The sequence below is a fragment of the Pelophylax lessonae genome, assembly GCF_965119305.1.
Source record: "Pelophylax lessonae genome assembly, chromosome: 11".
NCBI lineage: Eukaryota > Metazoa > Chordata > Amphibia > Anura > Ranidae > Pelophylax > Pelophylax lessonae.
In genome coordinates this window covers 123,540,539-123,556,402 of record NC_138778.1, presented here as the reverse complement: position 1 = coordinate 123,556,402, position 15,864 = coordinate 123,540,539, and the positions used below count along the sequence as shown (strand labels likewise).

Sequence of the window (15,864 nt, the reverse complement as noted above, 5' to 3'; positions counted from 1 at the left end):
CACTGAAGATGGGTCATGGATGGGTCTTCCAGCATAACAATGACCCAAAACATACCGCCAAGGCAAGAAAAGGAGTGGCTCAAGAAGAAGCACATTAAGGTCATGGCGTGGCCTAGTCAGTCTCCAGACCTTAATCCTATAATTTATGGAGGGAGCTCTCTAACATTTAAAATACACCTATGATAAAAAATTATAGACCCTTCATTTCTTTGTAAGTGGGCAAACTTAGAAAAACTGCAGGTGATCAAATAATTATTTTCACCACTATACAGTGCATCTGGAAAGTATTCACAGCGCTTCATTTTTTCCACATTTTGTTATTTTACAGCATTATTCCAAAATAAATAACATTCATTAGTTTCCTCAAAATTCAACAAACAATACCCCATAATGACAACGTGAAAGAAGCTTGTTTGAAATCTTTGCAAATTTATTAAAAATACAAAACAAAAAATCCCATGTACATGAGTATTCACAGCCTTTGCCATGACACACAAAATTGAGCTCAGGTGCATCCTATTTCCACTGATCATCCTTGAGATGTTTCAACAACTTGATAGAAGTCAACCTGTGATAAATTAATTGAATGGACATGATTTGGAAAGGCTCACACCTGTCTATATAAGGTCTCAGAGTTAACAGAGCATGTCAGAGCACAAACCAAGCTACAGTGCCTTGCGAAAGTATTTGGCCCCCTTGAACTTTTCAAACTTTTGCCACATTTCAGGCTTCAAACATAAAGATATAAAACTGTAATTTTTTGTGAAGAATCAACAACAAGTGGGACACAATCATGAAGTGGAACGAAATGTATTGGATATTTCAAACTTTGTTAACAAATAAAAAACTGAAAAATTGGGCGTGCAAAATTATTCAGCCCCTTTACTTTCAATGCAGCAAACTCTCTCCAGAAGTTCAGTGAGGATCTCTGAATGATCCAATGTTGACCTAAATTACTAATGATGATAAATAGAATCCTTCTGTGTGTAATCAAGTCTCCGTATAAATGCACCTGCACTGTGATTGTCTCAGAGATCCGTTTAAAGCGCAGAGAGCATCATGAAGAACAAGGAACACACCAGGCAGGTCCGAGATACTGTTGTGGAGAAGTTTAAAGCCGGATTTGGATACAAAAATATTTCCCAAGCTTTAAACATCCCAAGGAGCACTGTGCAAGCGATAATATTGAAATGGAAGGAGTATCAGACCACTGCAAATCTACGAAGATCTGGCCGTCCCTCTAAACTTTCATCTCATACAAGGAGAAGACTGATCAGAGATGCAGCCAAGAGGCCAATGATCACTCTGGATGAACTGCAGAGATCTACAGCTGAGGTGGGAGACTCTGTCCATAGGACAACAATCAGTCGTATACTGCACAAATCTGGCCTTTATGGAAGAGTGGCAAGAAGAAAGCCATTTCTTAAAGATATCCATAAAAAGTGTCGTTTAAAGTTTGCCACAAGCCACCTGGGAGACACACCAAACATGTGGAAGAAGGTGCTCTGGTCAGATGAAACCAAAATCTAACTTTTTGGCAACAATGCAAAACGTTATGTTTGGCGTAAAAGCAACACAGCTCATCACCCTGAACACACCATTCCCACGGTCAAACATGGTGGTGGCAGCATCATGGTTTGGGCCTGCTTTTCTTCAGCAGGGACAGGGAAGATGGTTAAAATTGATGGGAAGGTGGATGGAGCCGAATACAGGACCATTCTGGAAGAAAACCTGATGGCGTCTGCAAACGACCTGAGACTGGGACGGAGATTTGTCTTCCAACAAGACAATGATCCAAAACATAAAGTAAAATCTACAATGGAATGGTTCACAAATAAACATATCCAGGTGATAGAATGGCCAAGTCAAAGTCCAGACCCGGATCCAATCGAGAATCTGTGGAAAGAACTGAAAACTGCTGTTCACAAACGCTCTCCATCCAACCTCACTGAGCTCGAGCTGTTTTGCAAGGAGGAATGGGCAAAAATGTCAGTCTCTCGATGTGCAAAACTGATAACAAAGTATTAACTTAAGGGGGCTGAATAATTTTGCACACCCAATTTTTCAGTTCTTTATTTGTTAAAAAAATTTGAAATATCCAATAAATTTCGTTCCACTTCATGATTGTGTCCCACTTGTTGTTGATTCTTCACAAAAAATTACAGTTTTATATCTTTATGTTTGAAGCCTGAAATGTGTCAAAAGGTCGCAAAGTTCAAGGGGGCCGAATACTTTCGCAAGGCACTGTATGAAGTCCAAGGAATTGTCTGTAGACCTCCGAAATAGGATTGTATTGAGGCACAGATCTAAGGAAGGGTACACAATATTTTTAGCAGCACTGAAGGGCCCAATGACCACAGTGGCCTCCATCATCCGTAAATGGAAGAAGTTTGGAACCACCAGGACTCTTCCTAGAGCGGGCTGCTTGGCCTAACCGTGTGATCAGGGGAGAAGGGCCTTAGTCAGGGGGGTGACCAAGAATTCGATGATCACTCTGACAGAGCTCTAGCACTTCTCTGTGGAGAGAGGAGAACCTTCCAGAAGAACAACCATCTCTGCAGCACTCCACCAAGCAAGCCTGTATGGTAGAGTGGCCAGACCTAAACCACTTCTCAGTAAATGGCACATAAGAGCCAGCTTTGAGTTTGCCAAAAGGCAGCTGAAGGACTCTCAGACCATGAGAAATAAAATTCTCTGGTCTGATTAAACAAAGATTGAACTATTTGGTCTGAATGGCAAGCATCATGTCTAGAGGAAACCAGGCAATGCTCATCACCTGGCCAATACCATCCCTACAGTGAAGCACGGTGGTGGCAGCATCATGCTGTGGGGATGTCTTTTAGCAGCAGGAACTGGGAGACCAGTCAGGATGGAGGGAAAGATGAATGCAGCGATGTACAGAGACATACTTGATAAAAGGACAAAAACTTGCTCCAGAGCGCTCTGGACCTCAGACTGGGGCGGAGGTCAAGGTTCATATTCCAACAGGACAATGACCCTAAGCACACAGCCAAGATAACAAAGGATTGGCTAAGGGACAACTCTGTGAATGTCCTTGAGTGGCCCAGCCAGAGCCCAGACTTGAACCCGATTGAACATCTCTGGAGAGATCTGAAAATGGCTGTGCGCTGAACTCCCCATCCAACCTGATGGAGCTTGAGAGGTCCTGCAAAGAAAAATGGGAGAAACTGCCTCAAACAAGGTATGCCAAGCTTGTAGCATCATACTCAAAAAGACTTGAGGCTGTAATTGGTGCCAAAGGTGCTTCAACAAACTATTGCGCAAAGGCTGTGAATACTTATGTACATGTGATTTTTTTCGTTTTTCATTTTTAACAAATTTGCAAAGATTTCAAACAAACTTGTTTCTTGTTGTCATTATGGGGTATTGTTTGTAGAATTTTGAAGAAATTAATTAATTTAATTTTGGAATAAAGCTGTAACAAAGCAAAATGTAAAAAAAATAAAGCGCTGTCAACACTTTCTGGATTCACTGTATAAATAAAGTGGTCTTCACACTGCTTTTACAGACAGAGGTGACAGAGGATTACATATGCAAATTACTTTATTGTATTTATAACATCTGAATGTATCTCAGACTGATTAGAATATATTTAGAGTTACAGTCACAGTCTTAAACGCTTACGTTTGACTTTCCACAGATCCTTGCAGATTCTCAGATCAAACACTGGAGCCACAGCACAAATGATGACAGCAGCGAGAGCCGCTTTGGGAATGTAGAAGAAGAGAGGAGTGAGGTATCCAAGAGAAAGCAAAACCAGAAATCCTGCAAGAAAGGAAAGGCTCACCACTTACTATTTATCAAATCAATGCAAGATCTGGATTTATTGGTGTCTTTAACTGTATCTGAGCACCACAAACTGAAAATGCCATTTAATTCCTTTTTATTACTCAAAGCAAACTCACCCATCCACCCACATCTTCATGCTATATTTTGCGGACAGAAATCACTTTGAAACATTTCTAGCTGTAGCCATCTTGAGTAAGGCTTTGTTCACACCTATATGCGGTGCATTGAAATTGCACGGCGTTCATACGAACTGCAGCAGATGTCAATTGTTAAGTTAACGACACCCGAAACGCGGTTCGCAAAATGCAGTGCAATTGACAGAATCGGATCGGTGTGAACATCCATCCGACCCGATTCCAGTGTGGGGGGAAAAAAGGGCCCTGCACCTTCTTTTGTATGGATGCAGTGCGATTTGAGCCATACAAATGAATGGCTCAAATCGCACCACACAGACATTGCATGTAATTTGCGCAGAAGTGTGTTGAAATTCCTGTGCGAATATATGCATATATGTGAATCGAGCCTTAAGTGGTTTTAAAACATTGTTTTTCTACACTAACAAACATGCTATGCTTACCTGCTTTGTGTAATGGTATTGCACTGAGTGGCCCCGAACCTCTTCTTCCATCACTAGCGCTCTGGGCTCCTCCTCAGTGCACCACCATAAAAATTTGCCTTTAATGAGAGCACACCGTGGGCTCGATCCCGAGCTTTGCCGTGTGTGACAATAGACAGACACAGTGCGGCTTGGCCTTGTCCCTTGCTCCCTCCTTACAGGATTTGACTGAAAGCAGCAGGAGCCTATGGCTGTGAGAAGAAGAGAGAACAGCTCTGCTGTACTTGGGCACAGCCCTGGATCGTAACGGGACTCTAGTAAGTATGTAGGGAGGAGAGGGGGGTGATATAAATACTGGGACGTTTTTTACCTTAATGCATAGGTAAAAAAAGCATTATGTGCTAGTATGCATCCCATACTAGCCCATTATGTGAAACTTACCTGCAAACGAAGCCCTCCCCTGATGCATTGTCACCGCTAGAGTCCACATCCATCTTCGCCTGTCTTCCTTCTGGGCCCATGGACTCCGCCTGTGAGACTGGTCGGAGCCGTGTGATGCCATTCCTGCACGCAGCCGCCGGTTACGGCACAGGGCTCTGAAGGAATGGCACGGGTGTCCGTTTCTTCAGAACGCATGCATTGATGATGTCTATGGCTGCATACACAGTAAATATCTCCCAAACAGTGCACGTTTCGGAGATATTTACAGTACCTATAGGTAAGCATTATTATAGGCTTACCTATAGGTACAATTCATCTATGTAAATTACAACCACTTTAAGGGCAGGTGACTAGAATCCATCTACCCTTAGCTCAGGCATATTGACAGGAGAGTGTGCTTAGCTGAGAAAGCCCCTCCTCCAGATGAAAGAAAATAATGCCCATGAAGATGCATGAAATCATTTTGGCCTAGGCCAGAAACCAGGTAGCAACCAAAGAAATGTAAAAAAAAAGCCGCGGCGCTCCGAGCGGAAGTGGGAGCGGGTACCTGTCAAAACTAGGTACCCGCTCCCCCCCCCCCCCCCCAAAAATGACATGCCAAATGTGGCATGTCAGGGGGTTAGGACTATTAAAAGCGGAAGTTCAAATTGGCCAGGGCAATAACTGCACAGCATGAAGCAGATATCCTACAGAATGACCTGGACAAAATTACGGAGTGGGCAACGACATGGCAAATGAGGTTTAATGTGGAGAAGTGTAAGGTTTTGCACTTGGGGACCAAAAACATAAAAACACAATACACGTTAGGAGGGGAACCCTTGGGGGAATCAAAAATGGAGAAAGATCTGGGAGTCTTAGTTGATGATAGATTAGGCAACAGCATGCAATGCCAAGCGGCAGCTTCCAAAGCCAACAGAATATTAGCATGCATAAAGAAAGGGATGTATTCCAGAGATAAGACTATAATCCTTCCACTTTATAAAACTCTGGTCCGACCACATCTGGAGTATTCTGTCCAGTTCTGGTCACCAGTCCTCAGGAGGGATGTGTTGGAGCTGGAGAAAGTCCAGAGAAGGGCAACTAAACTGATTAGGGGGTTGGAGGACCTTACCTATGAAGAGCGGCTGCAATCGCTCGATTTATTTTCCCTGGAGAAAAGACGTCTGAGAGGGGACATGATAGCAATTTATAAATATCTTAATGGGGATCTCAGCTTAGAAGAAAAGCTGTTCATTCGAAGGAATTGCATGAGGACTCGAGGACATACAATGCGATTAGAGGAGAAGCGTTTTAACCTCAGGCAACGTGGGGGGTTCTTTACTGTTAGGGCTACAAGATTGTGGAATTGTCTACCACAAGAGGTGGTTTCTGCGGGTAGTATGGTGACTTTCAAAAGACTCTTAGACTTACATCTCAAGGATCAGGAGATTGAGGGCTATGTTAGATGATTACAGTCACACACACCTACACAGGTTGAACTGGATGGACTATTGTCTTTATACAACCTCACCTACTATGTACTATGTATGTAACTTTTGGGTGGAACTCCACTTTAAGCACACGATTATTTGGTCTTAACATGGAGATTATTTCCTAGCACAAACTTCAAGTTTTCAAAAATACAGACACATGCAAAAGTGAGTAAAATCCGGTGCCAAAGGTTGCGAATGTATGGCTGTGCACAGCATTTCCTGCAATGCATTCTTTTGGGCAAGAATACACTGCAGCTATGGCTCCTGGGCACCACAACAACGTCCATATTTTACTCGCTATGCCCATATTATGTAAATTCCAGCTGTGAACAACAGCCTTTACTATAAAACATCTGCAAGGAAATAAAGTTGATATAGTAATGTGCTGTCTTACCTGTAAGTAATCCACCTGCTGGGGTACATACTCCAGTCTGAGAGTTCAGTGCTGTCCTAAACACAGATATCTTGTCAGAGATAGAAGACCAATTACATACATATTAGAGGTGCACGGAATGGAAACTTTGATGCCGAAACCGAAAATGACAATTTTTAAAAAATATATATCTTTATAGAATTGTATTATGTTTGACTTTTTAATTATTATCATGAATTTAAATTATTATGAATTTATTGTCGGACATTATTGGCAGCTTTAGCGAAGAAAAAGCTAAAAAAAAATGTATCCCTTTATATTCTATGTAGGTCTTCAAACTGGTCTGTTGTGTTTCTGTTGTGGTGTTAAAAAATCCTTGTTGCTGCATTTTTAGTCAGCTAAAAAAACTGCACCAAAAACTCACCTCCCTGTTGAAATGCATTGAAAACGCAGCAAGAATGCATCAAAAAACACACCTGTGTTACGCTTTTGATGCAGTTTTTGAGTCATATGACCTATAAAAAGCACACCATAAGCATAGTAAAATCGTGATAAAATTGTGGTAAAGTCACATCAAAGTCAGATGCATTTTCGGTGCCATTTTCAGCACCTTTTTCTCTTATCAGCAAAATGTCGATAACATAATTTTTTCCCCGATATATTTTGGCCGCTGAAGTTTCTGTGCATCTCCAATACACATAATTAAATCACAGTCATCAGTTACACATTTACTCACCTGCCAAAGCTACCTGTTACTGGGTATGAGGACAAGAAGGAGCCCAGGATATTTGTAAGGCCTACAAAAAAATAAAGTATGTTAGGAAAAAAAAAAAAATCACAGTCTCTAAGCAGGCACATGCAGTGATGTTACCGCTGCCTATTATATTTACTTCATACGCCAGTAGCCTAGGGACTCTTACACAGTTATTTGTCACACGTATTGCTGAACTAATCAATGTAAATGGCATGAATGTTGGAAAATCCATTGTTTTAGGCTGCTTTGCAGTTCATGCTGAATGTACCCCAAGGCACTAAAGCAACATCCCTGCATTGTAGCACGCCACATCGAATGGTATTATGTTAGAAAAAAGGGGTCATGTGCAATTTTAAATGAGCTGCCTTAACTGAATGCACGTTAACATGAAACATGACGCGTGTTAACACAATGTACATATGTAAATAGGGCCTTAAAGTGCAGGAGAGGTCGGCATCATCGAGTTGGTGGGAGAGTACTGGAGAGGTGAGTGTTAGTTTGTCAGTGGGGAACATTGGGGAAGGAAGGATGAGTGGATCAGTGTTGGAGAGGAGAGTATAAGTGCTGGAGAAGTCTAGGGGAGTGTTGGAGAGGAGAGTATCAGGGGATCAGTGCTGGAGAGGTGTGTGTGTGTGGGAGGGGGGGGGATGCTGGAGAGGAGAGTATCAGTGCTGGCAAAGGTGTGGAGGAGTGTTGGAGAGGAGACTATCAGTGGATCAGTGCTGGAGAGGAGGGTATCCGTGGTGGAGAGGTGTGGGGGAGTGCTGAAAAGGAGAGTATTAATGGATCAGTGCTGGTAAGGTTTGAAGAAGTGCTGGAGAAGAGAGTATCAGTGGATCAGTGGTGGAAAAGGTGTGGAGGAGTGCTGGAGAGGAGTGTATCAGTGCATCAGTTCTGGAGAGGTGTGGAGGAGTGCTGGAGATTAGAGTATCAGTGGATCAGTGCTGGAGAGGGGTGAAGGAATGCTGGAGAGGAGAGTATCAGTGCTGGAGAGGAGAGTATCAGTGGATCAGTGCTGAAGAGGGGTGGAGGAGTGCTGGAGAGGAGAGGATCAGTGCTGGAGAGGTGTGGAGGAGTGCTGGAGAGGACAGTATCAGTGCATCAGTGCTGGAGAGGTGTGGAGGAATGCTGGAGAGGGGTGTATCAGTGCTGGAGAGGTGTGGAGGAGTGCTGGAGAGGGGTGTATCAGTGGATCAGTGCTGGAGAGGGGTGGAGGAATGCTGGAGAGGAGAGTATCAGTGGATCAGTGCTGGAGAGGAAAGTATCAGTGGATCAGTGCTGAAGAGGGGTGGAGGAGTGCTGGAGAGGAGAGGATCAGTGCTGGAGAGGTGTGGAGGAGTGCTGGAGAGGAGAGTATCAGTGGATCAGTGCTGGAGAGGTGTGGAGGAGTGCTGGAGAGGACAGTATCAGTGGATCAGTGCTGGAGAGGTGTGGAGGAGTTCTGGAGAGGACAGTATCAGTGGATCAGTGCTGGAGAGGCGTGGAGGAGTGCTGGAGAGGACAGTATCAGTGGATCAGTGCTGGAGAGGTGTGGAGGAGTGCTGGAGAGGATAGTATCAGTGGATCAGTGCTGGAGAGGTGTGAAGGAGTGCTGAGAGGATAGTATCAGTGGATCAGTGCTGGAGAGACGTGGAGGAGTGCTGGAGAGGAGAGGATCAGTGCTGGAGAGGCGTGGAGGAGTGCTGGAGAGGATAGTATCAGTGGATCAGTGCTGGAGAGGTGTGAAGGAGTGCTGAGAGGATAGTATCAGTGGATCAGTGCTGGAGAGGCGTGGAGGAGTGCTGGAGAGGAGAGTATCAGTGGATCAGTGCTGGAGAGGGGTGGAGAAGTGCTGGAGAGGAAAGTATCAGTGGATCAGTGCTGGAGAGGTGTGGAGGAGTGGGGGACATTTGTCAATTTTTACTGCCCCCAACTGAAAGTGTAAATTAGTAAATGTAACTTTCACCAAACATTCACTGGTGGTGAATCAATCACTATCATTTAAATCACCTGCACAAAGGAAGATTCACCTGCAGTAAATGGCAGAATAACTGCCTTAACAAATATGCCCCTACTATACCCTTGATATATATAATATACATTTTCTTGTTAGTCTCTTTCTCCTGGACGCAAGTTTGTTAAAAGTAATTTGATGTAAAAAAAAAAGAAAAAAGGCAAATATACCTTCAAAAATAACATTCAATCACTTTTCCAAAAACACTAACTTTTTAATAGATAGGAAAACAAAGGAAATTTGAGATGCCACATAGAAAAGGAATAAATGTAGTTACCAATGGCCAGAAGCTCTTGGTTAGTATTTATTCTGTAGTTATTCCGAGATGCTGCAACACAAAGAGCACATTATATCAGATACACACACACCTACAATACAAATTAATCTTTAGAAATGTAGTATGACAAGTAGCACTTTAACACTAGGGGCTTGTACACACTTGTGGCCACAGGAGATGTAAAATAGGGGGTTGAGCTTCTGCTTTACCCCCTCATCCTTAGCCCAACATCTTATCAGGTGCTACAAAAATCAGACCTCCTCTCACGTTTGGCTGGCAGTGTTGCTGTCAAATGCAACTCATGCAAATTACTGCGGCCACACCCCATGCAATGAATGTGGCCAAAGCGCTGTAGTGCAGCCTTTTTAGGGTTAAAAAAGGTGCTGAGGTGACCTATCCCCTCATAGCTGCCTCCTGAAAAGCGATCCACAACAAGGGCTGCCATGTAAATGAGCCCTAAGGTCCCCCGATCCCCACTGAGCAGGCGGATGACAGCTCCCTCTCCGCTCTGTGTGCGGAGAGGGAGTTGTCAGAGCCCCGCTGCTCTCTATGGGGGAACACGACAGGACAGACAGGATTCTCACCATGCAAGGCGGGTTGCTAGTACCATAGAGCATAGTGCAAGTAGTTAGCTTTGCTGGGAGTAGGGCTCATAGGATTGTGGATGGAAGCTTGCATTGTTTTTATGTGGGATCCAACTTACATCTGGGGTCTTGTAGCCAAGGGGCCCAGTAAGTAAAGAACTTTTGTAAGGTAAACTGTGCTTTTTTATACATATATTCCATATTCATATTTTAATTTAGAATGGATATGCAGAGCTGAGAGGCGGGGGGTAAATTGGTTTCCAGTTCGGGGCAATGGTTAGCCATGCAGCTATCAGAACATGTGTAATTATAGGATGGAATTGTACATGCCATGCTTGTAACCCTAATCCCAGCAAAGCGGTTTGGGGGGGTTAATGAGATATGAGAGACTGTGAGTTGAGAGAATAGGGTATTCACGTCTTTCCAAAATGATGTGATTTTGGGGTATTGCCACCACGGCCACAATTCCTCCAACATCGATTTGATTGAGCTGGGTACAAATGAGAGAATTTATCTGGTGTGTAGTACCAAAAGTGAACATTTTTTTAGGGCTGACTCCCAATGTATTAGACATTTGGAAAATATTAGAGGGTATTTTCCTGCTCGATGCCAGCTCTTAGGTTCCTCTGTGATTTGGAGGTAATGTTCCCATTTCTCCATAGAGGGGAGCTTTTGATGGTCTTTGCTTGATGTTAAAAATTTGTAGATAGATTAGATCCCCTTGCAAGAGCGGGGGTGGGGGGATGCTCGTAAGATTGAATGAGCTGTTGAGGAAGAGTGGAGGTGGACCAAAGAGTGTCCCGCAGGACATGTCGGATGCGTAAATATTTATAGATGTCTTTGTTTTGGATTTGCGTCTCGGTCTGTAATGTAGGAAAGGGAGATAAAGTTCAGTTTTCTTATAGGTCCCCAATTGTTTGGATCCCAGCTTCCACCGAAGAGTCAATCCCCAGATCCTGACACAGATTCATTGCAGTCAAGGGGAGCAATCCGAGGAGCTTTTTTGGTATACCATGGTTTGCTTGGAGGATGGAGTTCCACACTCCTATTGTAGCATTGATTGTATCAAGATAATGTTGCAGGGGAGTTAGTTGGAGCCATAGAGCTGTTAGGAGTTGTTTACGCGGAAAGCAGATTACTACTTTTTCTATTTGAAGTTATAAGTGTTGCTGCGATAAGGTCCACCATCTCCTTGATTCATCCAAGAGGATAGCTTTGTAGTATTTTTTTACTTCGGGAGCAAAGCCCAGCTGTGCTCGTGGGGGCGTATAAGGTGGAACGACGGACTCAAGGGTGTTTACCCCTCCAGATAAACAAGTTGAGGATCCTTTGAAGCTTGGCCAGTTGATCTTGCAGAAAGGTCATGGGAATGGAGCTTAAGTAAAGAATGTGAGGCATGAGAAAAATCTTAACTAGGGTGATTTTTCCAGCCCATGATAATTTTATGGAGCGCAAGCTGAGAGATATATACTGTAATTTATTTACCCTATCTAGAGTAATCCTTACTAGATTAATTGAGGATACTGTCAATTGGATGCCAAGATACTGTAGTGATGAAGCCAGGACCCAGGGGAAGAGGGATAAGTCAGAGATTCTTTGTTTTAGTTGTGGGTCCAAGCATATTCCCATCATGCTGGATTTGGAGCAATTTACTTTATAGAGGGAGACTTTACTAAATTGGGTGAGAAAATCTGTGAAGGCCAGTGGTGACTGAGTTGGGTTGGGAAGTGCAACTATGACATTGTCAGCATAAAGTCCTCTTTAATGAGTAATGTCACCTATTTAAAAGCCATCAATGAGGGGATGTGACCTGATTGCCTCTGCCAGTGGTTCCATCACTAGTGCGAATATCAATGGGGACAAGGGACATCCCTGCCTGGTGCCATTGGTTATAATAAAGGACGCAGAAGGAACATAGTTGAACACAGTAACACAGTAACAGTTGAAGCCTGTCGGAAGGGGAGGAATATAAATTCAGAATCGCAGTAGCAAAGAAGCCCTGTATGCCGAATTTCTGTAAGACCGCTGAAAGATACCCCAAATGCACTCTATCAAACGCCTTCTCTGCATCTAAAGACAGAAGCAGAGAAGGCATTCGGTGATGTTTAGCCCACTGAATGAGATTAATAAATCTTAGTGCCATCTGGGGCTTGCCTGTGTGGGACAAAGCCCACCTGATCGGGGTATACCCAATGCATAATAAATTGGGAGAGACGGGTGGCCAAAATCTTTGCAAAGATTTTGATATCGGTATTGCGCAATAAGGGAGGTCTATAGTTTGCTGGGTTTACGTGTGATTTACCTGGTTTGGGGGTGGTGACAATGACTGCCTCAAGGGATTCCTTAGGGATATGCCCTAATTCTGCAAAATGAGAGAATGTCTTACAAAGTTGGGAACTAAGAGGGGCAGGGTAGGTTTTGTAATATTCGTTACAAAAGCCATCTGGTCCAGGGACTTTGTGTGTAGGGAGTTCACGGATCACGTCCTTTATCTCTTTTCTAGGAATGGTTTGTTAAGTTCTGATATTTGGTCAGTCCTGAGAGTAGGTAAACATATGGAGTCTAAAAAGTTGTTGATCTAAATAAAGTCAGGTGAGGGATCAGTAGTGGAGGTACTGAGATTATATGGTTTAGAGTAAAATTTGCTGAAGCAATCAGCTATATCTTTGGGGTTTCATACTCTGCGTCCCTGAGCAGTGAGCATAGAGTGGATCCTGGCTATTGCTTCTTTTCTTTTATCTTGTTGTGCTAGTAGGGCACCAGGTTTGTTGTTATGTGAATACCAATTGAAGAGACAAGAACTCACTGCTCAAGGTGGTGTAATTGCCTGATGACTCACACCGGTGCATGCCCCGGCTTGCCTCCGTGAAAACTTGATAAAGGAAAAGGAATTGGCAGCACTCCAGGTTGAGTCAAAATCCAGATTTATTGACTGGACATCCAAACTGGATGTCCAGTCAATAAATCTGGATTTTGACTCAACCTGGAGTGCTGCCAATTCCTTTTCCTTTATGTGAATACCAGGTGAGGCAACGTTTTTTAATATGATGGTCATATGTCGAGTGTAGGTAAGTACTGAGTTCCTCCCTAGTTTTAATTAATGAAGCTAGTAGGGTGTCATTGGGGCTTAATTGTTAGTCTGTTCTAATTGTCTGATTTGCTGTAAAAAGCATTAATACATTCTGACCGTTTACGCCTCTCCTGGGCACCTAGTTTCAGGAAGAAGCCTCTAACATAAGCTGCATGCGCATTCCATAAAATAGATTCGTTGGCAACAGACCCTGCAGTCATGTCAAAATATGTCTCTATTTCCCTCTTAACCTGTTCCTGGTACTCTGGGTTTTAGAGAATGGCTGTATTCATGCTCCAGAAGGAATTTCGAGTGACCCTAGGTCCATGATCAAGCTTCATGGTAACTGGAGCATGGTCTGACCATTTAATAAGTTTTATGGTTACCTGTGTTACAGATTGTAAAATAATGGGATTTTTGTCTTACCATAAAATCCTTTTGTCTGAAGTTCATTGACGGACGCAGTCTTCTGTTCTCAATAGTAGTAGGGTTATGCTGCCCCCTACAGGAGTAGGACACTAGGCAGAAAAAAGTTCTGGCTAAGCTTATGGGCAGTCCCAGGTGGTATACCCTTTCTCCCTGCTATAGGATGTCAGTTTTGTATCAAAGCAGTGTCAGAGAAAATAATACCAACCCAACTCAATAATAGAGGGGCGGGTACTGCATCGGTCAATGAACTTCAGAGAAAAGGATTTTAGGATAAGACAAAAATCCCATTTTCTCTATCGTTCATTGACGGATGCAGTCTTCTGTTCTCAATAGCAGTAGAGACATCCCAAAGCAGTGCCATAAAACATGAGGGGTGGGAACAGCAGAAAATAATCCCCCAAGGCTGAACCACAGCCAACCAGGCAACATAGGACTCATCAGAAAAACAAGATGAGACCCACCTGAAAAAACACCCTCAAGGGAGCCTAAAAACACCCTTAAACGGTGGCCAAAATAAGCATCTGCAGATGCCATCACATCCACCTTATAAAACTTTGTGAAAGTATGAACAGATGACCAGGTAGCCGCCTTGCAAACTCGAACCACAGATGCCTGATGGTGAAAAGCCCAGGGAACACTAAGCGCCCGAGAGAATGTGCCTTAACAGGGAAAGGTGGAACCTGATCCTCAATTGAATAAGCCTGCACAACCGTCTGTCTGATCCATCTGAAAAAAGTCGCAGCAGATGCAGGCAGCCCTTTCTTTGTTCCATCCGTGAGAGCAATTTGACCTTCAAAAAGACTCAGTAGTCGCCAAGTACACCCTGATTGCCCGAACCACATCCAAAGTATACAATGCAAATTCCTTAGGATGTTTAGGCTTAGGACACAAGGAGGGTAACACAATGTCCTCATTTAAATGGAAATCACCTTCGGAAGGAAGGACGGATCCGGACGAAGTATCACTTTATCCCTGTGAACCATCAGATAGGGAGAACGACAAGACAATGCCGCCAGTTTCGACGCCCTACGCGCAGAAGTAATAGCCACCAAGAAGGCTACCTTCTGAGATAAAGTAAGCAGGGTAATCTCCCGAAGATTTTCAAAGGGAGGTTTCTGGAGAACTGACAGCACCAAATTAAAATCCCAGGGTGGCATCGGAGGTCGCACCGGAGGAGCCAAATGTCACACCCTCTGGATTAAACTACATACCAGGGAATGGGTGACTAATGGCCTTTAGAAACAAATTGCCAAGGCCGAAACCTGACCCTTAATAGTACTCAAGGCCAAATTTTGATCAACCCCCTGTTGAAGGAAAGCCAAGATCCGAGCCACCGAGTAAAAGCGAGGGGGAACCCCAAGAGACTCACACCATGCAATACACGACTTCCAAGTGCGATGATAGATCTTTCTAGAAGTCGCTTTTCTCGTTTTAAGTAGAGTGGGAATCACAGAAGCAGACAATCCCCTGTCCTTCAGCACCTGGCTTTTAACAGGCAAGCCATCAAAGCCAGAGACCGTAAAGCAGGATGGAAGATTGGTCCTTGAGACAGCAGATCCTCCCTGAGAGGAAGTCTCCAAGGAACGCCTGCATCTAGCCTGACCAGGTCGGCGTACCAAGCCCAGCGAGGCCATTCTGGAGCCACAAGAATGACCGCAATCCCTTCCGCCTCGATCCTGTGAAGAAGTTTCGTCAGCAACTCGAGCGGAGGAGAAGCATACAGCAGCCAATACTGACCCCACGGAGCCACCAGCGTGTCTGCGGCATCTGCCAGGGGGTCCCGAGAGCGGGCCACAAACCTCTGCACTTTCCTGTTGCTCCGAGACGCCAACAGATATACTTCTGGAGTGCCCCAACGAAGGCACAGCTGCTGGAACACCTCCGGATGGAGAGACCATTCCCGTGGAGCCAAGGTCTGCCGACTGAGGTAATCCGCCTACCAATTTTCCACTTCTGGAATGTGAAAAGCGGAGAGAGCTGGAACAAAGTGATCCGTCCATCAAAGGATGCTCACCACCTCTAAGGCCGCAGGGACACTCCTGGTGCCCCGTTGGTGATTGACATAAGCCACAGCCGTGGCTCTGGCCGATTGAATGCGCCCTGGA

The 15,864-nt window shown here is 44.2% G+C and overlaps 1 protein-coding gene across 1 annotated transcript in view; it reads right to left on the bottom strand.

Annotated features, from left to right (window-relative positions):
• Positions 1-15,864, bottom strand: part of SLC26A11 (solute carrier family 26 member 11) — a 76,133-nt gene that overhangs the window by 24,568 nt on the left and 35,701 nt on the right. The window contains exons 8-11 of the mRNA XM_082273040.1: positions 9,677-9,727; positions 7,389-7,449; positions 6,674-6,729; positions 3,646-3,786 (exon numbers count right to left, since the gene is read on the bottom strand). Of these exons, the coding sequence (XP_082129166.1) occupies positions 3,646-3,786; positions 6,674-6,729; positions 7,389-7,449; positions 9,677-9,727 (309 nt within the window). The remainder of the gene's footprint in view (positions 1-3,645; positions 3,787-6,673; positions 6,730-7,388; positions 7,450-9,676; positions 9,728-15,864) is intronic.